This window comes from Chrysemys picta, chromosome 4, assembly GCF_011386835.1.
Source record: "Chrysemys picta bellii isolate R12L10 chromosome 4, ASM1138683v2, whole genome shotgun sequence".
Classification (NCBI taxonomy): Eukaryota; Metazoa; Chordata; order Testudines; family Emydidae; genus Chrysemys; species Chrysemys picta.
This window is the reverse complement of record NC_088794.1, coordinates 91,917,333-91,941,232: the sequence shown is the minus strand read 5'-3', so window position 1 is coordinate 91,941,232 and position 23,900 is coordinate 91,917,333. Positions and strand designations below refer to the sequence as shown.

Here is a 23,900-nt window from a genome sequence, read left to right as displayed (position 1 = left end):
GTGAAGAAATCTGTCAGCTACCACATCCAGGAAAATCTGGGCCCTACTATGACTAGTAGCACTTGTCCTTTCCATAATCACACAATTCCCAGTAGTATTTATTGCATTAAAAATATTAAGAAGGTTTCTATCCATATCCAAATCGGATCCTGGGGGGGTGTCTGTAACATACCCCATGCACTACCACAGGAGAGCCTCTGGTAGCCTTTTTTCCCCGAAGTGATTTTGACCCAACTAGACTCTGTGTTATCCATTCTATCACTTCTAATTTCTTTATGGTCTACCTCATCACTAATATACAATGCTACTGCACTACCTTTATTTTTATTTCTGTCTTTCCTGAACAGCACATACCTTTCAATATCTGTAATTCAGTCATGACTACTATTGCACCGGGTTTCTCTTATCCCTATCCACTTCCTGCACCAGTAGTTCTAGTTCCTCCATTTTGTTACCGAGGCTTCTTGCATTGGCGTACGAACACCTTAGTTGTTTCTGCTTAGTTTTGCCCACATTCCTCACCCAATTAGGTACAGTCATTCTACTGCTAATATCTCCTACCTGATTGTCAGCATCATTGGTATTGGCACTATCTTTCCTCTTAATGTCCATTCTTATACCCACAGCTGTATTCTCTCTCTCTCAATTTCTTTCTGGTCAATATTAGAATCAGGTGTGGAGATTACATGACCATCTCCCCCGAATTCCAAACTCTGTAAGTGGTTCAATACACACTCTGTTCATCAAGCCAATTCTTTTGCAACTGCAATATGGTATTGGTCAGAGCGTAACCAATTACTCACTAATTTCATCTGAAATTCCCTTACAACCATCACAAAATGGAAGGATGGTTCCATTTGCTCCCCCATCTCCATCAAGTACCTTTGGAGCAAGGGGCTTACAGTGCCCCAATATTCCTCGAAAAGCAGGAACAGATTGGTGGGTAGAGATAGATAACTACAGAGTGCCTTGAACTCTCCTTCCTCGGAAACTGCAAAAGAAGAAGGAAATATTAGAAATACATCAAACAAGTTTCAGCCAGTCCATTCTCCTAAAGGTATTTCTGAACAGGGCACACGATCAGCAGCAGACATAATGGAAAACCAGAATTCTTCTGATTCCTTTTACAACTTATTCATATGAACATCTTAAAGATTTAGGGTAACTTTTTAGCTAGTGTAACTAGATGTAGCGCCACTGACTTTAAATGGAGCTATGCCAATTTACACAAATTGAGGCTCTGGCTGAGGATTATTGTAGAATACACACTTTATTGTACATACATTACAGCAGCAGGATTCTGCTATTTGAGTATGAAAAGAAGAAGTTACTTACCTTGTACAGTAATGATGACTGTCTGAGAGTGTCCCCCCATGGGTGCTCCACTATAGGTATGTTTGCTTACCTGTAGTGCTGATGATCAGAAAACTTTGATAGCAGTGTCCGCTGGGTCCACACGTGCGCTCTCTCCTTATGCTGCGCCACGAGGCTAGTAAGCACACACGGGCTAACTCTCCTCTGTTCCTTCTCTACCACAGAGACATAGACAAGAACTCAGAAGAAGAGGGGAGGAGGGTGGGTTGTGGAGCACCCATAGAGAGACACATCTCAAAGAACCATTGTTACTGCACAAGGTGAGTAACAACTTCTTATTCTTCGAGTAGTGTCCCTATGGGTGCTCCACTGTAGGTAACTCCCAAGCAGTATCCCTTCCGGAGGGCTCGGGCTTCAGAGTTGGGTCAATTATAGATAACCGTACTCTCAAGCTGAAGATGGCTTCCAAGGTGGTGTCCCTAGAGATTGCATAACGTTCTGCAAAAGTGTGGACTGACCCCCATGTTGCTACTCTACAGATCTCTGAGAAAGCGACATTCTTGAAGACGGCGACAGAGGAGGAGATCAATCTTGTGAACTGTGTATGAATCAAATCTGGAGAGGTCATGTTGTGAATTTGGTCACACTGTCTGATGCAATTTGAGACCCCTTAGAGTGTCTTTGGGCTGATATTGCTGAGCCCTTAGATCTTTCCACAATGGAATCGAAAAAGTCTAGGGGACTTCCTGAAGGTTCTTGTCCTATGAAGGTAGAAAGCCAAGGCTCTCCTGACATCTAGGATGTGAAGTATAGCCTCCCTGTTGTCTTGGTGAGTCTTGGGGGTTGGAAGATTGGCAGGTGAATCAATTGATTCATGCGAAACGGAGAGGTTACCTTGGGAATAAATTTTGGATGGGGCCTGAGCGTAACCTTGTCTGGAAAGAATACTGTGTAAGGGGGATGCACCATCAGAGCTGCTCTCTCTCCTGTTCGTCTGGCCAAAGTAGCTGCTATTGGGAAGGCTGTTTTCATTGACAGGTACATCAGTGAACAGGTGGCCATGGGTTCAAAGGGAGGTCTAGTCAGCCCTTTCAGTACCTGGTGTAGGTCCTACATAGGGGTAGGAAGTTGGGTGGAGGGAAGAGGTTTATTATAACCTTGAATAACCTTTTAGTGGTTGGGTGTGACAGCACCGAATCTCTCTCTACAGGTTAGTGAATGCTACAGCTGCTAGATGGACCCTAAGAGAGTTTAGGGACAATCCTGACTTTAAGGGTCAGAGAATAGTCCAAGATGTGTGGAAGAGTTGTGGATGTTGGGGAGATTTGTTGTAGTTTGTATAAATTGTATTTGGCCATGAGCGTCTGATAGTTGGCAATACGGAATTGTAAGGTGGCTGAGGAATATGCCTGTCAAAGATCAAGACGCTTCCAATCCCTGTTGTAGGGCATTGGCCTGGATTTGTGCTGTCGGCTATGGGAATTGACAGCGTCCATCACTATAGAATTAGATGGCGATGAGAGAAAAAGGAACTCTGATTCCTATTTGGGGACATCATATTTTTTGTCCATTACACATCGGAGATGCCAATTCCAAGGTTTGCCACACCATTTTAGCCAGGTCTAAGATGGTTTCACTAATTAGGAGGGCAATCTTTGAGGACAACGAAGAATGGAGGATATCAAGGAACTGACGGTGGGTGTTCTTGAACTTCTCTAGTACCATGTGGGGAGTGTCCACCACACTCTTTACCGGCTCCTGAAAAAGAGGGAAATCATCTACCAGAGAAGGTGGGGAAGGGATGACTGCTTCGTCCGGGGAGGAAGAGGATATGGCCTTTTGTGTGACATCCTCCTCAGTACCAGCTTCTTGTTCCTCCATCTCCTGAGGTCCTAGATGCCATGGTCAAGGGAGTGTGCTGGGAGGGTTCTCGGGCGAGGCTTGAAGTTCACGAGACAGCTGTTGGTGTGCCACCCAAGTGTCCCAATATGGCCATTGTGTTTGCATAGGGCCTGGTGGAGGTGTCCATGGGTAGCTGTACCAAGATGGCAATGGTGGTGGAGCCATCTGTGGTTACATTCTCAACCCTGTTTGTACTGGGTCTCATATGGAGCTTGGGAGGTGAACTGTGAGACCACCACCTCTGTCTCACTGTCCAACCCCTCAGTAGACAGCGGAGGGGCATGGCACGGTTGCGGGGATATCCCGTACTCTAAAGGCTCAGAGCCGCAATGTCAGTATTGAGAGGTGGGGACTCGGGTGCATCTGTCATGCAGAAGGCTCTGGTTTGGTGGAATTCTGCCAGTGCCAAGCTCCCGGTGGTGGTGCCAAGGGAGATGGAGATCTTGTCTGCACTGGTATTTCTGGTGCTGGGCAGGCTGCCGTTGGTGGTACCAAGGACGACTTGAGTACCGGGAGTGTCTTCTTAGGGTGCTTGCCCTTATCTCTTGGTACCAAAGATTCGGTGCTCATGCCAAAAGGATCTGAGGGCTGTAGTGGCTCAGTGCGGGGGCCCTCCCACTCCGGGTCCTCGGGAGGCCACCCCACCTCACTAGGTCACTGATACGTCGGCCGCCGTGGGGAACGAAGCGGTCTCTGCTCGTAGCTCAGGCCCAGGCCTGTGCTCAGGCTGGGTAGGAAACAAACAGTCAATTGGCTCCAGCCCTGGATCAAGGCGAGGCAACAAAGAGTCTGGGGCTCAGGCCTGTGTGCAGGCTTAGCAGCAAATAAACAGTCTATTAGCCCAGGCCCTGGATCAAGGCGGGGCAACACGGAGTCTGAGGCTCAGGCTTCTGGCCTGGGGAAGGGGAGACTGCCACCCCCGTGTTGGGGTGGCAGGGGGGACGCAGGCCCACCCACTCCACTGTGTCCTGGCCCAGGGCCCTAGCAGCAGGGATCCATGCCGCAACACGCTGACTCACCCTCTGTCAGCGTTGCAGCCAGACGGGTCTGTTACCCCTGGGCCACTTCCACACTCCCCTTCTTGGTGTACCTGTTGCCGTGCGGAGGGGTTGAGGTTGACGACGGCTTCCAGGACTGCGAGCAAGTCTTTCAGGGTCTGGTCCATCGGTGATCTGGGCCAGTTGTATGCTTCCTCCAGGTCTGAATCAGCTAGTGGCCCTGGTGGCCCAGGCCAGTCCTCTGCTCCCTCGGCACCCTCCGCCACTTCCCAGCTCGGGAGGCCACAGGAGGCGTCTAGTCTCTCCAGTGGTTGCCTCCCTACTGAGCTTTCTGGGCCACCTTTTATACTTCCTGCCCCTCCCACCCACTTCCTGGGAGAGGGGCAACACTATGGGGCCTGTCAGCAGTACCGGTTATTGATGGTTGTGGTGAGGCATGGGTGCTGGACTGTGGTCTTGGTGCTGACGGTGCCAAGGATACTAAGCGACATGGTGATCGCTTGGACTATCTTTAAGCTTACTTAGAGGACTTCCCACACTCTCTTTACACTTGTGAGAGGAGTCACCAGCCTGCTTCTTTGACCTATTGGCCTTAGAAGTTGAAGGTTGTGGGGAAGACTCACGTCCGCCAGGAGTTAAGGTCGGAGAGCTGCCTCCATGAAGGTAATTTTTTGGCAGAGCTCTCTCTTGCGGGATCTTGACCAGAGCTGCTGGCAGAGGGTACACTTTTGCTGTATGTGGTCCTTGACAAGGCAGGGGATGCACTGAGAGTGCTTATCCACATCTGGGATTGCCTCGTTACAGGTGCGGCGCTTCTTGAAGCCCAGGGAGGTGGGCGTACCACCCAGTGTGGAAAAGCAGGAAGTGATTTTTTTTGGAAGGGTGGGAATAAACAGAAATAACTAAAACTATAACAAGACCTGTGGAAAACTAAGTGTGAATGCAAACAAGAGAAGAATTAGTCTTAGAGGATTGCTAATGGCTCTGTCTCTAGTCATGGGCAGTTAAGAAGGAACTGAGGAGGGTTAGCCCGCGCGTGCTGACTAGCCTCATGGCACAGCACAAGGAGAGACAGTGCATGTGTAGGCCCAATGGACACTGCTACCAAAGTTCTCCGATCAGCAGCACAGGGACGCAGACACACCCTATAGTGGAGCACCCATAGGGACACTACTCAAAGAAGAACTTTATACTGTGTTTCTAATCATCATATATTTCATTACGTTTTTGGCTTGCAATCATATTCAATTTTGCTATGATCCAGTCAGAATTTACAAGTTAACAAGGCTGTGTCAGATCTGTACTTGACTGGGAGATTTCTTAGGGCTTGTCTACACAGTAGGGTAATGTATACTATGTGGGGATAAGATTTCTGTAGCACATTAACATGTTGCGCATTAATTGGTTAGACTCTGCTGGTGCGCATAAAAGGTTTCCTAGTGTGCTTTAACTGTTTCAAACAGCACTACATTAAGATGCACTACGGAACCTTCGGCACACACCAGCAGGGTCTACACAGATCAATTAACGTGCAGCATGTTAGTGCTCTTTGGAAATCACACCCCTGTAGAGCGCATTCTCTTGCAATACAGAAAAGCCCTCAGTGATGCTTAGGGACCCCAGAAACTGATGCTAATGATTCACCAGGGGACACTCCTTTCTACAGAACCAGTGCTCCAGACTGGTGTTAGGAGGCAATGGAATGTACCATAAAGCTGAGATCCTGATTTCTAGGCATCATATAATGTTTTTCACAAGCATCAGCATGTGGTAGGGTAGCATGCTAACCACAGTGTCCTAGCCAGATTCAAACCTGGATCATTAGTTTAAGGTTTTATACTTAGTTTCAATAGTTTATAGCGCTTTTTTTTTTCACCTCTTTTCACAATGCTGTGTGGCACTGCTGCATGCTTTTAGATTGTTGCCATGTTTCACTATCTTTAAGTGGTGGATGATGTAATCCCTATGTAACATTTGTGTAGTGCTTTGGGATCCTTCAGAGTGAGAGGCAGCACTTTTATAACACACGATAATCTTACTTTCTAGCTTCTTTATTGAATTTCACTCTGCTCTATCTGCACACCTCTTAGGGGATAGTCTACATGGGAAAGCCTCACAGGTTATAGTAACAGATCTACCAACATAATCCAAAATGTGGACACTTTTTGGACATAAGGATGGCTTTTTTCAGTATACCTCAAACTTCTTCCCAAGAGACATAAGCTGAAATTCTTTAGTATAACTAGACCAATTTAAATTCACACATTTGCTTATATTAAAAGAAAAACTTTTCCATACAGGCAATGCCCAGATGATCTAACACCTCGCTTTTATCCCTTCCACATATACTGTTTCGTTTTTTCTTTTTAAAGCAATACTATAATGGTATAACTAATGTTAAGAAATCATTATAGTTCTATTTTGAACATGCTTCAAAAGCTACTGTAAAAACATATATACCTTGAACCTTTAAGCACTCAACTATGCAACAAGGAAAATAAGTAAGTAAAACTAAACTTATTAACCTCTTCTACTTACCTAACAGCAGGTCCTCAGGTGGAGGCACTCTCAGCATGTAATGGAAAAACAAAGCAGCACAACGAAGGTAAGGTGTGATCCCTTTCTTAACACAGTCCCACAGATGCCAGCCTGGAATATCATGGCTAAAGCAGCTATAACACACAAATCAGAAATATCTGTAAAAGCTCAGTGCACATACCCTCCTGGGCCATAACTATACTGAAGATTTTTGGCAATTTTCAAAACAAGGTTATCACCATGTTGTCTAACAGTTCTGGGTGTTGGTCTATGGCTAGTGCTCCCACTAGGGATGTCAAATGTTAACCAGTAAATTGATTAACCGATAAGCATCAGTCTTATTAGTAAGGTATTCTGGTTAACATTTAAACTCTGGCTGCGGGACTCTGCTGCCGCCCCGCCCCCGGCTGCCATTCCCTCCATCCTGCCCCCAGGGTCCCAGCAGCTGGACCCGTGGCCAGCAGCGAGCAGAGTCTCCGGGTACGTGGGGAGGAAGCAGAGCCTAACGGTTAAACTTTTAACTGGTAAAATTTTAATGGTTTAAACATTTACTTTTTTTTTTTAAACATTATTTACATCTCAAGCTCCCACCATTGTTAACCCTGGTGGAGCTGCAGTAGTGTTAGCGCAACAGTAGGAAATTGCCTAAACTCCTCAGTCAGAGACAGCCCCCAAGACCTAGTTTCTAATTTTTTGAGTATTAAATTTGTTTAGAACATCTTTGTTATCCTTCAAGTGCTTGCTATTGTTTCTACAAATGTGTTTTTAGTTTTATTAAAAACAAGCAGATGTCCATCTCTAAAAACTGGCTCAAGATAGTTTCATTTAGTTTCTTCACTTTTTTTCCCTGGGATTGAGGAGGATGTTGGCAGCTCCAAAGCATGTCATATACAGCAATTAAATCATATCATTGTTTTCCTTTTCTTATAGAAAGCCAATGATTTTTTTTTTTTTAAATTGAATTGGTTTTCATATGCAGACACTTAACTTTTTGAAATTCTGTCAAAAACCCCTCAAATCATCTTAGAGAGAAATGGGAATAAGTGTGAAGAAACCAATACCTTAAACTTAATTATGGAGAGTCACAACTGACAATACAATTGTAGTAGACATGGAGACAAAAAAGGAAAGGCTACTGATATCATATGTGATAAAAAAAGCTGGATTATAATCAGCACTGCTAACATTCTTGTAATGCATGTTATCAAAATTTAGTCTGGATACACCACAACCCATTTTAAATGTATACAATACCCATATTTTCTGGGGAAAAACACTTCACATTCAGACAGAAGATCTAGATCTTTTCCAGTTTTGAGGAGTGCAGAAGACATTGCTGATGCAGCACATGGACTCCTGGTCTAACCCCCTTTAAAGTACGTCTAACCATTTTTCTTTTGTATTTCTCAGGTGAATCTCCATGTATTTTTCAATGCATCTTGTAAAACATTTATTGTTACAACTGAAGTGTTACTTACCCACTCGTGTACTGGTAAACTTCTCTACAGAAAGACTCAGCAGTATGAGCCTCCTCACTGGTATCTTGTGATTGAGCAGTGGGGGATTCTGTGCACACAAAGATTAACCCTGTTGTAAACGCACTTTGATTCTATGTATATAGAAAAGAAATCTCCATCTCCATTACTTTCAACTTTTTATATACAAGTTACAAAAACATTTACATTTCATTTTATTGGATCATTTCCTATTTGTGCCCAACCCAACAAACAAAAATATCCCCCCACAAAACTGCATGATGTAAAGTGGGGACTGCTCATCCTCATTACAGAACTGCTTCCTCTCCTTTATCTTTTGACATTACTCCCTTACATCAGTAACCACATAGGATTCAATATCTTCTTCTTCCATGATATAATGACATTAAATGGGGGTGGGGTTTCTTGGGAAACATAACAAGAGGAGTTCTGTGAGGCTACTGTTAGTACTGTTCCATAGCAGTGAGTACAGAGAGCAGTGCAACTCCCATCCTAATCAGATTATCAAATTTCATATTTCACCTCTAAATTCACAGGCCACCACTGTGCCAGAAAACCAGAGTCACCGAGTCCCTTCTAAACCTTTAGCTCTGAGCTGTCTGCACTTTGTCAATGCTTTGGTTTTTCTAGGGAGCAAAAGTACGTGGAATGCTACTAGTCTCATATGGCTGCCTCAGTTAGTTACTGGTATATAAATGGCTGCTTTGTTTTATGAGGCCCAATGCACAGAAGTGATGCATAAACAGAGCTATGCAAGTGAAAAGACTTGGGTTTTTTTTGTTTATTTTTAGGAAACAATTAACACTGAATGTTTATTATTATGATGAAGCTCTTACAACTAGAAGGCGTTAACAGTTTTCCACTAAATTGTCTACCAAGTCATTTTGGAAAAACTGGATAAAATGCCTGAAAAAAATCTAAAGGTGGAGATACCCTTACCTGTTGCAGAGGTCAGAAGGATCTGTGTAATGTGTGCCATAGTGACCAAATGGAAGAGGTAGAGGTGATTATAGGCAGAGCTAATAGATGAAGGTTGCAAGTCTACAGTATCCTCCCAATATAAAGATGGGAATGATAACACAGCACCTACCTAAAGTGGAAAAAGACAAAACAGCCAAAAGTATTGACTCAGTAGTAGTTCCAGGGGCAAACAAACACCACATAAACCTGATAATGAGACAATAAGTTAACAATCACCTAGGCTTATTCATTAATCCTCTCTAATGGTGGTGTAGTTATTTAGCACAAACCTGTAACATCTGAGACCATGTTTTCAGTTAAATTAGTTTGATGATCTTTTTAGCTCTAAGTCACAAACAAAGCCGACTCATGAAATGACACAAAATACCTATCAATTGATTACAAAGAGCAGCAATTGCATGTGGATCTACAATGGATAATGCATCAGAGACAATAGGGTTAATTGCAAAAACAAACTGAACATGCTTACCAAAATGTGAAACATATCTACATCTAGAATGGATGGCGTGTCTTCCATTTTTAAGTTTGGTAGAAGAACTACAAGAACAAAAGTTCATTACACATTTGATTAAAAATGTTAATTGCTTTTTTCATTAGAATTACAATGGCAGGTTGAGAGGCCATTGTTTATATAAACTCTACCATCCTGAAGGGCTCTGACTGGTCAGCTACAAAAGCAGTAAAAGCCTCCCCATGCCCACTCAATGTGGGCACATTTTCTGAACTGTGTAACTATCAACCTATCATTACTGTAGTATCTGAGCACCTCAAACTTGAATGAATTTATTGTCACAATTGTGAGGTGAGGTATTATCCCCATTTTACAGATGGGGAAAGGAGGCACACAAGAGACTAGGTGATGGGAAATCTGGCATAGCAGGGAATTGAATCCAGGTCTCTAGAGTTCCAGATTAGAACTGTAACCCCAAAACATCCTTCCTCTCTATGCTATATTATTGGTGTTTGCCATTTCCTAAGGAAAGTTTACATGAACATTACTTAAAATCACTGCAGAGATTGGCTAGAAGGGGGTGGAGAACAAACAAACAAAAATAATGTGTTACCTGCTAGGAGACGAACCAGATGTTTCTGAATCAGGCTTTGTGGTGATGTAGTCCTCTGAGCAGCTGCAAACTGCACTAATGCTTTAAGGCCACTGTGCTAGAGCACAAGAAGAGAATGTGGAACAGGGAAGGGGAAATAAATGGTTAATGAAACACGATAGTGCTAGAATACCTCCCCCTTCAAGTCCAGTATAACTGAAGAAGTATAAATGAATCAAGTATGAACTTCTATGCAAGAGTTAGGAATGTATGCGACATCAGACCCATTTTTAGGTTATCAGTCTATGTGGAAAGCACAAATATTTAAAAAACTCCAGAGATCATGACAGAATTTCTTTGGATATTACTACTGTATTTGGTGCCAGCAATTCCAAATGTCCAGTGTTTATTAACATTAATTACTTCTTGGATTATACATACCTGTCTATTTTGCAGAGATCCAAATAAAGGTTTGCCCTCATCTTCTAGAAGGTTTTCTTAAAATTAAAACAGAGAAAGTAAGTGGTAAGTCACGGGCTCTTATGCAGACTATTGTAGCTACTTTATCTGGGTCTTCACATATTCCATCCACTTGCGCTAGTCCAATATCAACCTGTCCCCAGTTACAGGGCTGCTATTAAAATGCAATTTTACTCTGACAAGCGACTTTGTAAAATTGCTATTGTCAGGTTCCATGTTTATTGTCTCTCCATGATTTCCACATAAATGTGCTTAGTTTAAAAGTAAAACTAGTTAAAAAAATTAAAGAAAGAACCACGTTTCAGACCTTGCAAACTTAACTTAGACAGGGGGTATGTCTATACTACGGGATTAATCCGAATTTACAGAATTCGAATTTTGGAAACAGATTGTATAAAGTCGAATGTATGCGGCCACACTAAGCACATTAATTCGGCGGTGTGCGTCCATGTACCGGGGCTAACGTCGATTTCCGGGGCGTTGCACTGTGGGTAGTTATCCCACAGCTATCCCATAGTTCCTGCAGTCTCCCCCGCCCATTGGAATTCTGGGTTGAGATCCCAGTGCCTGATGGGGCAAAAAACATTGTTGCAGGTGGTTCTGGGTACAGCCTCACCCCTCCCTCCATGAAAGCAATGGCAGACAACCGTTTCGCGCCTTTTTTCCTGGGTGAACACAGCAGACGCCATATCACGGCAAGCATGGAGCCCGCTCAGCTCAAGACAGCAGTCATGAACACTGTAAACACCTCGCGCATTATCGGCAGTTTATGCTGAACCAGGACCAGAAAAACGAGGCAAGGAGGCGGCGGCGACGGCAGCGATGAGGACATGGACATGGACACAGAATTCTCTCAAACCGCGGGTCCCGGTGCTTTGGAGATCATGCTGTTGATGGGGCAGATTCTATCCGTGGAACGCCGATTCTGGGCCCGGGAAACGAGCACAGACTGGTGGGACCACATAGTGTTGCGGGTGTGGGACGATTCCCAGTGGCTGCGAAACTTTCGCATGCGTAAGGGCACTTTCATGGAACTTTGTGACTTGCTTTCCCGTGCCCTGAAGCGCCAGAATACCAGGATGAGAGCAGCCCACACAGTTGAGAAGCGAGTGGCGATAGCCCTGTGGAAGCTTGCAACGCCAGACAGCTACCGGTCAGTCGGGAATCAATTTGGAGTGGGCAAAACTACTGTGGGGGCTGCTGTCATGCAAGTAGCCAAAGCAATCATTGAACTGCTGCTACGAAAGGTAGTGACTCTGGGAAATGTGCAGGTCATAGTGGATGGCTTTGCTGCAATGGGATTCCCTAACTGTGGTGGGGCGATAGATGGAACTCATATCCCTATCTTGGCACCGGAGCACCAGGGTACCCAGTACATAAACCGCAAGGGTTACTTTTCAATGGTGCTGCAAGCACTTGTGGATCACAAGGGACATTTCACCAACATCAACGTGGGCTGGCCGGGAAGGGTTCATGATGCTCGCGTCTTCAGAAACACTACTCTGTTTAAATGGCTGCAGCAAGGGACTTACTTCCCAGACCAGAAAATAACCGTTGGGGATGTTGAAATGCCTATAGTTATCCTTGGGGACCCAGCCTACCCCTTAATGCCATGGCTCATGAAGCCATACACAGGCAGCCTGGACAGGAGTCAGGAGCAGTTCAACTACAGACTGAGGAAGTGCAGAATGGTGGTGGAATGTGCATTTGGCCATTTAAAAGGTCACTGGCGCACTTTACTGACTTGCTCAGACCTCAGCCAAACCAATATCCCCATTGTTATTGCTGCTTGCTGTGTGCTCCACAATCTGTGAAAGTAAGGGGGAGACATTTATGGCGGGGTGAGAGGCTGAGGCAAATCGCCTGGCTGCTGATTACACGCAGCCAGACACCAGGGCGATTAGAAGAGCACACCAGGAAGCGCGGCGCATCAGAGAAGCTTTGAAAACCAGTTTCATGACTGGCCAGGCTACCGTGTGAAAGTTCTGTTTGTTTCTTGATGAAAACCCGCCCCCTTTATTGACTCATTCTCTGTAGGCAACTCACCCTCCCCCTTCAATCACAGCTTGTTTTCAAAGGAAATAAAGTCACTATCGTTTAAAAATCGTGTATTCTTTATTAATTGATTATAAAAAAAGAGGGAGAGAATTGACAAGGTAGCCCGGGTGGGGTTTGGGAGGAGGATCGGAGGGAAGGAAAAGGCCACTAAAAAACGGTTAAAATAATGACAGCCTTTTGCTGAGAGGGGAGGGGGGTTAAACAGGGGCTGTAGCGCCAGTCTGTGATCCTGCTGCCATTCCTGAAGCTCCACCAGACGCTGGAGCATGTCTGTTTGCTCACGCAGCAGCCCCAGCATTGCATCCTGCCTCCTCTGATCTTCCTGCTGCCACCTCTCATCTCGAGCATCTCTCCTCTCCTCACGTTGGTCCCTTCTGTCCTCACGTTGGTCCCTCATGTCCTCACGTTCACTGGCATCTTTCCTATACTTTGAAACCGTGTCCTTCCACTCATTCAGATGAGCTCTTTCATTGCGGGTGGATTCCATGATTTCCACAAACATCTCATCTCGCGTCCTCGTTTTCCAACGCCTTATCTGAGATAGCCTTCAGGACGGAGGAGGGAGGCTTGAAAAATTTGAAGCTGCTGGAGGGAGGGAAAAAAGGAGAGAATTTTTTAAAAAGATACATTTTACAGAACAACGCTTATACTCTTTCACGGTGAACAACACTATTCCCATTACATAGCACATGTGATTTCTGTGCAAGGTCGCATTTTGCCTCTTAATATTGAGTGCCTGTGGCTTTGCTGCTAGAGATCACAGACGCAGGTCCGGGCAACAGAATTCGGCTTGCATGCGGCCATGGTAAGCCATTGTCTTTCGGCTTCTGCGTCCTCCTTTCCCACATACCAAGCAAAGCCCGTTGAGTGCTGCAGTTTTTCTGTTAACCTTCAGCAGCAGAAAACAAACTAACTCCCCCCCTCATCCAATTCTCTGGGATGATCGCTTTATCCCTCCCCCCACCGCGTGGCTGGTATCAGGGAAGATCCCTGCTAGCCACACGTGAAAAGCTTAGCGCCAAACTCCCCCCCTCCCCACGCCTGGCTTACTACAGGGAAGGATTTCTTTTCAGCCACAGGCAAACAGCCCAGTAGGAAGGGCCACCTCTGTCCCCTTAATTAAATTCCCATATTTCAACCGGGTTACCATGAGCGATATCACTCTCCTGAGGATTACACAGCGAGATAAAGAACAGATGTTGCTTGAATGCCAGCAAACACCGGGACCATACGCTGCCAGGCTTTGTCATGCAATGATACGAGATTACTTGCTACTAGCATGGCGTGGTCAAGCGTCCTACCATGGAGGACGGAATAAGGCTGCACTGCCCAGAAACCTTCTGCAAAGACTTTTGGAGTACCTCCAGGAGAGCTTCATGGAGATGTCCCTGGAGGATTTCCGCTCCATCCCCAGACACGTTAACAGACTTTTCCAGTAGCTGTATTGGCCGCGAATGCATCCCAAGTCCTCAGGGCAAATTAATCATTAAAAAACGCTTGCTTTTAAACCATGTTTTATATTTTAAAAGGTAAACTCACCTGAGGTCCCTTCCATGGGGTCATGGTCTTGGGTACTGGCTTGGGAGGGTACTTCAGTCAGGCTGAGAAAAAGATCCTGGCTGTTGGGGAGAACGGAGTGCTGTGTGCTCGCTGCAAGCTCGTCCTCCTCCTCCTCCTCGTCCGCAGAATCCTCAGGTGTGGCTGATGAGATTACCCCCGCCTCGGAATCCACGGTCAGAAGTGGGGTAGTGGTGGCGGGCCCCACTAGAATTGCATGCAGCTCAGCGTAGAAACGGCATGTCTGCGGCTCTGACCCAGAGCGACCGTTTGCCTCGTTTGTTTTCTGATAGGCTTGTCTGAGCTCCTTGACTTTCACACGGCACTGCTCTGAGTCCCTATTGTGGCCTCTCTCCATTATGCCCTTGGAGATTTTTTCAAAAAAGTTTTGGCATTTCGTCTTTTCGAACGAAGTTCTGCTAGCACTGAATCCTCTTCCCATATAGCGATCAGATCCAGTACCTCCCGTATGGTCCATGCTGGTGCTCTTTTTCGATTATCGGCCTGCATGGTTATCTGTGCTGATGAACTCTCTGTGGTCACCTGTGCGCTCCTGTGCTGGGCAAACAGGAAATGACATTCAAATGTTCGCGGGGCTTTTCCTGTCTACCTGGCCAGTGCATCCGAGTTCAGATTGCTTTCCAGAGCGGTCACAATGGTGCACTGTGGGATAGCTCCCGGAGGCCAATACCATCGAATTGCGGCCACACTAACCCTAATTCGAAATGACAGTATTGATTTCGGCGCTACTCCGCTTGTCGGGGAGGAGTAAATCGATTTTAAGAGCCCTTTATTTCGAAATAAATGGCTTCGTTGTGTGGACGGGTGCAGGGTTAATTCGATTTAACGCTGCTAAATTCGAATTAAACTCATAGTGTAGACCAGGCCTAAGGGTCACACCTGGGTTTTTTCCATTTTGTGCATCAACATTGGTGATAAGGTTCTACGGGTCAAACCACATATTCATTACACTTGTGCAACCCCCACTGCCTTCAAAGTATACCCATATTGACTCCTATGCAACCACTTTGCTTTCAATGGGTTTGCACGGGTATATTTGCTTGGAACTTATTAAAAATTCTTTGTACACAATGGAATAGATTACAGTTTCTTCTCTCTCACAACTGTGTTGTTTGTTCAGGGGTAATAGGAGTAAAATAACCCAACCAAACCAAAACAAAAACACTAAAAATCCAACATATTTTTGTCACTAATGCCTCTGAATACATACAGGGAGCAAACCTGTTGAGTGAAGAGGTGGCATATTTTACATAGTCATTTTTCAGAGTATACACTAGTCATTGTCTGTATGAAATTTTAGTTTGTACTGACTTTGCTAGTGCTTTTTATGTAGCCTGTTGTAAAACTAGGCAACTAGCTAGATGAGTTGATGTACCCCCTGGAAGACCTCTGCATACCCCGAGGGGTCCATGTACCCCTGGTTGAGAACCACTGCTCTATGGTTTGCTGGAGGTCAGTCAGAGTTAATGGCCAGAAAAGACCACCAGATCATCTAGTCTGACCTCACGTATAACACAGGTCCCCAAAATCACTCAGGAGGTGCACACTAAATCCAACAAGAGAAATGAGACACTGTCCAAGGCTATGCCCAAGTTTTGTACCCATGAGACTGTCCTCAGTATTACTGAAGAGGCCATCACTCTAAAACAGTGGTTTTCAACCTGCGATCCACTGACCCCGGGCGATCCGCAGACTGTGTCTAAGATTTCCAAACGGGTCTGCATCTTCATTTGAAATTTTTTAGGGGTCTGCAAATGAAAAAAGGTTGAAAACCACTGCTCTAGAAGTGTCTGCTGCATCAAGTGCAGACTGGATCAATGTCTAGGTCACTATACAACCTTTTGCCTGAAAAGCCTTATATTCCTCCTTTGCATCTTCTGGTAGTCTGTCAGTAAACTTGGACATTATGTCCCAGTTTAGAAAGTTATATTTTGCTATCTGCATCTGGCAAGAGGAGGTAGAATAAATGTTTCTCCCAATCAAATCTATTCTCTTGGTCTCTTTTTTGGGGGGAATTAATTTACATCTCCCTTGACATGATCTCCAATTGGCAGATGTAACTATCGGGGAGTTTAGGGCTGGATGGGAATAAAAATACTCAAAGCCTTGCATGGATAAATGATACCATATCCTAGTGTATATAGCTAAGGAGGCTGGTGTGTGCCATAAGGTTTAGAAGAGCTTCATAATTTGGGAGGACTATCCTCCCAGAAGTGCCACCTGGAGACTATCCAAAAACCTTATGAATGTTCTCTTGCACAAACTCACCTTGAGTGCCTAAAGTCACTGCCATTTTTCTCAGCAGTTCTTGATAATGCTTAAAAATTCCTAGGAACTGGAGTCCGGGATCACTGAGTCATCAGGTGATGAGAAAGATAGGATGGATCCTCTTGTAGAAGAACTGGCTGCTCCTCCAGTGGTTCCTCCTGCAGCATTGGCTGCTCAGAGGGAACGGTGTCTCTGCATGCTTCTAACTTAGGTGGTTCTGGAACCTGCTCTATCAAACTCTCTGGGAACCTTCCTCTCAATTGGGCAGGTGATTGAGATCTGTGGGATTGCAAAACACCCCAGCAATTCCAAAAAGGCCACTGAGGGAGAGCACATGTCATAGATGTCCAGTAGGTACCAGGCCACAATGATCGGCCCCACTCCCGGTGTTGGGTACCGATGCTCTCCTTCAGGAGGTGACCAAGTGCACCTCAGAGGGGTTGGCAAAATACTGGAGAACTCTGAAACAGACTTCAAGGAGCCAGGGTATCCAGTGGGCATCGGGAGGTGCAAAGCCTGATGAGGTGACTATCTATAGCCCATTGTGAAGAGGCAACCTCAGTACGGAGGCAGGGAAGGTAGATGGTACTGCAAAAGCATCCTGAGGTGTTGAGGCGCCATAAATTGGTGCTGGGAAAGATGTTATAATCAGAACCGAAGCACAGGCTATGATCGGTATCAACTCAGCTGAACATCCAGCATCAAGCCACAGACGCCAAGCCAGGTAGCATAACTGATACCGAGGTCAAAGACTGTACTGATGCCAATGCCAAAGATGGTACCGGGGAAAAGTCTTTGCCATATTTCTTAGCTAATACTAACACTGGCTCTGCTTGCACTGGAGCGGAGGAGCCAGATGGGCCTGGGACAGCAGAAGGTGCTGCCAGTGCAGTGGACTCCTGCACCACAGGAGAGTCCAGGATGGGGAGGCAGAGCAAGTCTTTTACTGCTTCATAAACTTGCGGGGACACTGGTACCAATAATATCGGAGCTGAAACTGTGTCCCCATTGGTACTGGACTCAGTGGTTATCTACCAGCACATGGTAACAGAGTCATCAGGATGCTATCAATAGCTTCCTGCCATAGTACTGAAGAGATATAGGCTGATAAGCCAGCCTGAGTACCCGAAGACCCTCAATGATGTTCCAAGTCCTTTTCTGAAGAGGAGGAGCCTTTTAAACAAACAAACAAACAAACCTTTGAGTGGCTCCAGTCTGTCTTATGGGTCCTCTTTTGGGGAGGTCATGGAGAAGACTGACTCCTCTTTCCCTGGAGAGAAGAGTCCGAGTCCAGGGGTCTGTCCGAGGCCACTGCAGCCATGGTAATGGACTGTATGTGTGCAGTAGGACATTCACTCGAGGGCCCTGGGACCAAAGCAGGTCTCATCACCTGCTTCATAAGATGGGATTTGAGGCACAAATCTCTGGAAATCTGCATTCTTTTCTTCAAAGAATAGCAGATGCACCTCTCCTTCATGTGTCCAATGCTGAGGCACAAAAGGCAGTGTGTGTGTGTGTCTTGGGAGTCACTATTCAAGATAGACATTTCACATGATGGGCAATGCTTAAAGACCCAGCAAGCACTACATGCCACCAGTGCCTTGCACCAAAAGATAACTATTAAAATAACTTTAAATAAAATAAAGATGAAATCTAACTACTGGGTACTAACTGCTGACTAACTATTTACAGGTAAAGTAGTGAGCTAATCTTGCTGACTATGCAGAATTAAAAACCATATGGGGAGCTCTAGCTCTGGTTACAGGTGATGAGAAGGAACTGAGGGGATTCAGGGTGGTGCCACTCTTATATAGCCTTTGGAGGGGCCACAAGTATGTGCAGGGCACATGTGTGGCTGACACATATCTGCAGAAAATTCTCTGGCTCCAGCATGCACATACCTGCGTGGAATACATGTGTGCAACCACTCATTGAAAATGCATGTTATGACTAGGTTCAAAAATAGCATGTGTCCCAAGAAACCAAGTAGACAATTTTATTTCACAACTGCATGGAGGCCTGCAGTAGTTTCCCTGTGTTTTACTGCTGGAAGTTCCCACACATACTGATCTTCAGCACGACAAAGAGTGCCACAGGAGACACTGTCGCTTTTTACAGATCCAGACTAACGCGGCTACTCCTCTGATACTTGATCTTCAAAGATTTATGAGAAGGAGGAGAGAGCTTTCAGAAAGGTTGTACAAATTTATATCTGCTTTGCCTGATCATACATCTGATTTTCTTACTTTACCCCATAGCCTGTTCTACCGCTAACACCTGTGAATAACTATCACTTCACTTTATTTCTCTATTGACAAGTAACATGCTTCCTCCTATATGGAGTGTGTCAGCCCACTATCCTATTTTGGAGATCAGCTGAATGCAACATGCACAGTAGTTAAGGCGGCACGTTAATTCTAACCCAGTTGCGGAGCTCCCAGTGCTCCACATTTGAAATGCTGTTGCTCCAGGTGGATCAAGTCCACTATATATTTATAGTGGACTGAATTTGCATCTTACCAGCTATGTTGAGGCAAAATGGCACATCCAACTAAATATGTTTACGGGTGATTATAGCTATGCAAACAGTGCTAACAGATGAAGTGAGGCTGAAAGCTGAACAACAAATACATTAGCCAAGCAATGCTTTTTACAGGTACAGATTATTTCATCTTTGTAAAAACAGACCTTCCTCCGGGGAGAAACTAGAAATCATTTTTTAAATTGCTACAAGGCACCCTCTTAGCATCTTTGCCAGAGAGCAGTTTCAAGGAAAGTCAAGCTAAGTCCACACTGCTTCTACCAATTCTGAGGCCTGGTCTACACTGAGGGGGGAATCGATCTAAGATATGCAACTTCAGCTACGAGAATAGTGTAGCTGAAGTCGACGTATCTTAGATCGACTTAGAATCACTTACTTCGCGTCCTCGCGGCGCGGGCTCGACGGCCGCGGCTCCCCCTTTGACTTTGCTTCTGCCTCTTGCCGAGCTGGAGTTCAGCAGTCGACAGGAGAGCGATCGGGGATCAATTTATCGCATCTACACTACACGCGATAAATCGATCCCCGATAGATTGATTGCTACCCACCAATCCGGCAGGTAGTGTAAACGTACCCTAAGAAAGTTCCACTGGGACTAATACTGAGGAAGTAATGAAAAATACCATATAATTCATTCAGGGATGATTAAGGGGCATTTTTTGCAACCTAACTCAAAAATTGGTCCAATGAAGAGTCCTCAGGATTTTCCCGTTGTTTCAATTCAATTAGGCATCTCTGTCATCCCCACAATTTCTTTAATTATAAAGGCAACCATCATGAAATTCTTCGTTTAGGCAAAATCGAGGTGAAGAGCACTCAACCTCATTTTTAATTCTAACATATTTTGCTAAAGAGGACAAGAGACTATACAGCTTAATGAACCCTGTTGGACAGCTGTCACAGTGTATGTCTACACAGCAGTCACAAGGCACAACTATAGCATGTGCATGCAATATCTGAGCTAGCTTTGATTGAGCTCGTTGTGAAAAATAGCAGTGTAGCTGTAGCAACATGGGGGATGGCACAGGCTAGCCACCTGTGTACATACACAGAGTTGCAGGTGAGATTGTACTCTGGCAGATCACCTTAGACATTTATCATGACTGGCACTCCAGCTCTCACATTTGAATAAACCCTTATTCAAACTAAAACTTTACCTATACATTGGATAGTAAAAGCACATGTGCTCCACGTCATCATAGGAATGCGAGGATCAGCCTCATTGGGAGCAACTTTTAATCCAACTCTGTAAACAGTGGTGGCAAAGAGAACCAGCATCTCCTTAATACTGTTTGAGTATTTGGCTCTGTGAAGGAAAGCAAGGACAACTTCAGTTGATGAACTAGTAAGAGTGTTTGCAACTTAAAGGTCAATGGCTAGCTAACAAGGTCATTAATAAGAAGATAAATGGTTCCCTGTGAAAGAACTACTGAACACCAAGACCGTTTATCTGCAGTAAGAGAAACAAGGAAGAGTCTGTATCCATAAAACAAGTCCTAATGCATCATGGAGAACCAGTACAGATTCTTGCACTTTAGTTTTCTCCTTGGTATACACATGCATTAATTTAGTGACCTCTACAAGCAAATGTTTGAGAACCAAGAAGGGTGAGACCTAATAAGCTGAAGGCAAATTTGGGAAAATATAGGCCTCAGTATGCATGGCATACTATACCCCATATTCAGGAAAAGAGCACCAACAACTATTTATTACAAAAAGTGATAAATTGGGGAAATGAACTTGCACTGTGGGGAAAGAGAAACTTAATTGTCACATTGAAAACATATCTCCTCTCATTCATCTCTCATAAAGGACTAGCAATGGGGGACAGAATTTCAAATCTAAAATTAAATTTAATAATTCTGAAATTTTGCTAAAAGAAAGGAGCTCCTTAAAGTTAGTACTTGCTTAGTCCTTAAAAGGGACAACTCTGATCAGAAAAGTGACTATGCAAAACCAGCACAATCGTAATGCTCTGCGTGTGTTCAAAGTGTAAGTATAAGTATAACTAACAGCTGTGGCACAATGATCTGGACTCTATTCTGGCTCACACATCAGCATCAGAATGTTTAACTAAGTTCCAAATAGAATATTTCTTCCTGAAAATGATGCCTGAGCCTGACAAAGAACCCAATTTAGCTTTTTGACCAGAATGCATTTGCTGCAGCAGCAGCAGTTGGGGAAAAAAAGCTTTTATTTGTACTTGAAGCAATTCTGATATGGAACAACATAACAGAAGTATGGAACTATTGATGCAATTTTTTACATTTTTCAGAGTATAACCACACTAAGCTTGGATAGCAGATATAACACAAGGGGTGAAGAACTGTTACATTATTCAGCATGCTGTGGGCAGTAGAAGTACAGTGGGCAGGTTAGCTGGAGCAGTATCTGGAGGGGAGGGTAAAGACCAAGGCATACCATAGAGAGATCAAAGCCAAATAATCTGTCAATTCAATCTCTCTATCCCAAGGGGCAGACAATTTTCTTTTCCATACAATATTAGACATCCCAATCCCATTCCCCACAGTAAATCTGTAACAAACAACTTCATCAATGAAGTACTTTAAAAACATTAATTCTTACAAAACAGAGAAACACGATGCCTGAGAAAACTAAGGCACAAAGTAGTTAAGTGAACATGGAATCAGCGGCAAAGCTCCAGCTACAAGTCAGGAAGTTCTTGGCTCCCAGTTCTGTGCCCAGAACACAAACACCTCTTTTTCCAATTCAAAGATTGAAGGCAAGTTCCAAAATCTTGAGACACATTTAGATCATTTTAGAAAACACAGAACATAGAACTTTCAGATTCCTCCAGCAAAATACAAACAATTGGCAACACTTACGAAGGCTGAACTCCAAAACTAAGGATAGAATGGAATTCTGAAGTAAAGTCTCCCATTCCTTTGTTGATTAAAGATGGAGCATTTTGCGTCTCTCCTTCCAGGAAAAAAAATTAGATCATATTAAAACACAATTGCGTCAATATACATAGACTTCCTTTTTCTTTTAAACTGCTTTTGAAATAATTGTAACAAACCACTGCTTTCTCACCAGCCAATCTGTGTTCTAATCCTCCTCCCTAAATAGCATTTTCTTCTATTCTCAGAAATTTGGGACACAAAAGCAGTGCTTGGCTGGTAAGGAGACAGTGAGAGAAACAGCCAAAGAGAATTTTCCTGCTAAGTATGGGTCACTGGAATGTGTCAATTGTCTATAACTAAGCATATTGATGCGTTCTGCAATATTTACAGATAGATTTATTTTTGGCCTTTTATTTTAAATTCCCCTCTTCATTTTCATAGAATTCCCAATAAAATATTTTAATCCAAAAAAGCCTGATAGGGTCTTTGGGGTATGTTCCTGCTGGTCCTGCCAAGTGCATGTTATATGGTCTTCCAAGGGGGTCAGGGAAAGGAGTTATTAAATTCCTGGAAATGTCAGCAGCTTAGAAAAGGCTATGACTTTGCTTCTCAAACATATGGCATCATAAAGCTGGTGATATCCATTGTGGGCACATGGATCAGAGTACCATCTAAGGGGTATCAGGTCTTTTTACATAAATCAAAAGGCTCTAGGGCAATGCAGATTCCTGGTGTCTCCCGGACACCAAGACTTGTTGATACCAGAGTCAGAGTTTCCAGAGTTACTGTACAGGCATTATACATTTTTGCTTCGCTTTGGGTAGTGATGATCTCTAGTTCCAATGAGTTAATGTTCTTATTTAAAGCAACAGAGCAGTAAGTGTGAAGCTCTATGCATAAGTAGATCTATGCTGCACTATGCGAAAGCACCTCTCCTTTTATTCTGACTGAGTGATTACTCAAACAGAACAAGGTCAAGTTTCACCTTACAGTTCTTCTCAGCACAGTCACATTCACTGAATACCTTACTGTAGAAAGTCGCAGTCCTTCCAGTCATAAGAAAGTGGAAGTACACATGAAGATGCCACTCCAAATATCAATGAAGTAAATAGCTGTGCCACTGAGTAATGTAACCTGAGTATGTTTACATAGTGAGTTTCAGTTTTAAAATACTTATCTCACACTGCAAAGGAGTAACCCAAAGATGCCCTTCATTGGAATGCTGCTTTTAAAGACCTAGACGATCATCTCCTTGAATGTTTTTGAGATAGCTAGGAGGCAGCCTTGACTACAGCTAATAGCACCTTATTGGAGCTCTCTTCTTACGCTTCAATTAACTAGTGCAGACATATGGCTGTGTCAAAAAAGGTCACTGACTTAAGGGTACTTTGAAAAAGTACATCCATAAGAAATGAATGTATCCAAAAATAGTTTGTTGTATATTACTGACAACTTATTCATGACAGTTGCACAGTCAGACTACAACAGAAGTGTTGCTCAGATTAGGATCGCCTAGAAAATTAACAGAAAATGACCTCTGTTTCTTTTTGGGATGAATAATGACATTTTTCCCCTTAAAAAGTAATCAGCAGCTTTACGAAAATTGTTTAAAGATTTAATGTAGTTGCTCATTTATTTAGAACTATTTTTAAAGGTTAAGGGTAAATTTCTCAAAAGTATGGAATGACTTAGGAGCCTAAATCCCCTGTAAGACTAAGGCCTGGTCTATACCAGAAAATTTAAATTGACTTGACTGTGTCGCTCAGGGGTACAAAAAATCCACACCTCTGAACTATGTAGGTAAGCTAACCTAATCCTCAATGAACAGTGCCAGTTTGACC

At 44.1% G+C, this 23,900-nt stretch overlaps 1 protein-coding gene across 2 annotated transcripts in view; it reads right to left on the bottom strand.

Annotated features, from left to right (window-relative positions):
- UBR1 (ubiquitin protein ligase E3 component n-recognin 1) overlaps nucleotides 1–23,900 on the bottom strand; it is a 147,986-nt gene that overhangs the window by 20,422 nt on the left and 103,664 nt on the right. For both annotated transcript variants that reach the window (XM_008169906.4, XM_005284635.5), the window contains exons 34-42: nucleotides 22,042–22,135; nucleotides 20,353–20,501; nucleotides 10,714–10,769; nucleotides 10,294–10,390; nucleotides 9,699–9,766; nucleotides 9,188–9,338; nucleotides 8,231–8,318; nucleotides 6,753–6,886; nucleotides 883–991 (exon numbers count right to left, since the gene is read on the bottom strand). In XM_008169906.4, the coding sequence (XP_008168128.2) occupies nucleotides 883–991; nucleotides 6,753–6,886; nucleotides 8,231–8,318; nucleotides 9,188–9,338; nucleotides 9,699–9,766; nucleotides 10,294–10,390; nucleotides 10,714–10,769; nucleotides 20,353–20,501; nucleotides 22,042–22,135 (946 nt within the window). The remainder of the gene's footprint in view (nucleotides 1–882; nucleotides 992–6,752; nucleotides 6,887–8,230; nucleotides 8,319–9,187; nucleotides 9,339–9,698; nucleotides 9,767–10,293; nucleotides 10,391–10,713; nucleotides 10,770–20,352; nucleotides 20,502–22,041; nucleotides 22,136–23,900) is intronic.